Source organism: Thermobia domestica, chromosome 14 (assembly GCF_964235325.1).
Source record: "Thermobia domestica chromosome 14, izTheDome1.hap1.1, whole genome shotgun sequence".
Lineage (NCBI taxonomy): Eukaryota > Metazoa > Arthropoda > Insecta > Zygentoma > Lepismatidae > Thermobia > Thermobia domestica.
The window spans coordinates 181,405,253-181,407,783 of record NC_137467.1 but is presented as its reverse complement, the minus strand read 5'-3'; the positions used below and the strand labels follow the sequence as shown (position 1 = coordinate 181,407,783).

General features: G+C 42.7%; 1 protein-coding gene across 1 annotated transcript; it reads left to right on the top strand.

Moving 5' to 3' along the window:
• The first annotated feature begins 322 nt into the window (after positions 1–322).
• On the top strand, positions 323–1,204 carry LOC145670138 (uncharacterized). The gene has a single exon (XM_081738508.1). It carries the CDS (start codon positions 323–325, stop codon positions 1,202–1,204), a length of 882 nt encoding a protein of 293 aa, XP_081594634.1.
• Positions 1,205–2,531: the final 1,327 nt, after the last annotated feature.

Sequence of the window (2,531 nt, the reverse complement as noted above, 5' to 3'; positions counted from 1 at the left end):
ATATATACAGGGTGTCTCAAAAGTCCCTTACCATCCCTATTAAAATCCAAATGGATGTACTTTCAGCGAATTTGATCTGGTAGGTGAATTTGAGGGTTAGGCGGACCCTTTTTAGCGTAGGTTACGCGGACGGCTGCCATCTTGAATTTAACTTTTTTATTACAAACGCTACGTGGGTCATGTGATACATGACCATAGGCTAGAATTTCACCAGAAAACCGAATCTGAAGTCAAAATGCATTTATCTTTATGTGGTAAATAGTTATCCACAATTGAAGTTGTGAATTTGACTGCGTTTCTTTTGTCTTGCAGGTTGTGAATCATGCCCTTAACGAGGGACGAACGCATCCAGATCATCAAAATATGGGACGCAAGAAGTGCCCGCGCTGTGGCTGCCGATTTCAATGCGCGTCATCCACAACGAACACCTGTATCGCATGTTGCAGTGAGACGGTTATTGACCAAATTCGAAGAAACGGGAACAGTTGTGGATAGACTCCGTAGTGGACGGCCAAGGACAGCCACGGACGAAGAAACAGCTACTGCCGTGCTGGCCTCCTTCTCGAAGTCGCCGCAGCGAATCACACGTCGTTTAGCAATGCAGTGTGCCGTGAGTCACAGTTCAGTGCACAGAGTGCTCCAAAGGTATAAGTGGCATCCATATAAAATGCAATTGCAGCAACATTTGTCGGAGGACGATCCCGATCGTCGCGTTCAGTTTTGCGAGTGGGCTATTGAGCAATTGAGGGTAAATCCGCAGTTCGCTATGCAGATACTTTTTTCGGATGAAGCCCATTTCTACGTAAATGGTGAGGTCAATAGGCAAAACATGCGCTATTGGTCCCGTGACAACCCCGCTTGGACAGATCCCTCGAAAATGACCGGTGCAGGGAAAACTATGGTATGGGCAGGCATATGGGGAACAAAGATCGTCGGTCCGTTTTTCATTCCAGGAACGTTAAATGCAGACCGACACCTCGCGTTGTTGCAGGAAAACATAATGCCGGCTTTGATGTCCGAAGATGGTACTTTCCCCAGGTTCTTCCAACAAGATGGTACACCTCCCCATTATGGCATCCAGGTGCGTCAGTTTCTGAATGAACAATTCCCTGGGACGTGGATTGGTCGACATGGACCTGTGGAATGGCCTGCCCGATCACCCGACTTAACCCCCCTTGACTTCTACCTGTGGGCAGTGGCGTAGGGAAGGGGGGGCCGGAGGGGCCGGGCCCCCCCAAAGTGGTCCGACAATGTACTTTGGTACTTTGATGTTTGTAATTTTTTATATATGTTTATGTTTATATATTTTTTTGTTTGTAATTTTTCTATATGTACCTATAACAGCACTTGCCCCCCCCAAACACACATCCTAGCTACGCTACTGCCTGTGGGGACCTGTGAAGGCTATGGTGTATGCTGTGAAAGTTCGTGATGTTCGCCATCTGGAACAACGTATCACGGCTGCCTGTGAACAAATATCCTCAGAAACCTTAATACGTGTCCATAGTAATTGGGAGAAGCGTCTGAACACGTGCATTGCCCAGCACGGACAACATGTTGAGCACATTATGTAATACGAAAGTCACACTTGCAATTGTGGATAACTGTTTACCGCATAAAGATAAATGCATTTTGACTTCAGATTCGGTTTTCTGGTGAAATTCTAGCCTATGGTCATGTATCACATGACCCACGTAGCGTTTGTAACAAAAAAGTTAAATTCAAGATGGCGGCCGTCCGCTTACCCTACGCCAGAAAGTATCCCCCTAACCCTCAAGTTCACCTACCATATCAAATTTGCTGAAAGTACATCCATTCGGATTTTAATAGTTGTGGTAAGGGACTTTTGAGACATCCTGTATATATATATATATATATATATATATATATATATATGTGTGTGTGTGTGTGTGTGTGTGTGAGAGAGAGAGAGAGAGCTTTTGTGAATTTCTTCGCGTTTGTATGGTTAGCATATACGCCTTGAGCACGGGAGACCATGGTTCGATTTCCGCTGGGAGCTCATGTAGTTGTTATACCACTTTAAACTGTAGCGGAAACAAACGTAATAGTTTCGCAATTAAAGCTTATAATGTATTACTAAACACGTATTTACTTACATTGTAGTTCCTTAATTAGCTACTATAATGAAAATTTTGCCTACCCATACTCCTTTATCGTGAAACTTCAGATTTTTGTGACACTACCAAAACTTGCAAGTCACTGAAATCATAATGCCTACTGATTCTCAGCCCCCAAACTTTGTAGGATTACTTTCTAATATCAGCGCCTTTTCTTAATCGGAGTAAGTAATGTGCCCAGCCAGGGTGCGAAATCGTTTGAAAATGGTGGGGGGGAAGAAGTTCAGCGATTCACACTAATGCCTTAGGCTACTGTGCTTTACACATGGAGTGGGGGCTCAAGAAAGTTGAAATATTAATGGATTATTATTATTATTATTATTATTATTATTATTATTATTATTATTATTATTATTAATAATAATAATAATAATAATAATAATAATAATAATA

Coding starts and splice junctions, on each gene's coding strand:
- LOC145670138 (XM_081738508.1), top strand. CDS start 323: ATGCCCTTAACGAGGGACGAACGCATCCAGATCATCAAAATATGGGAC.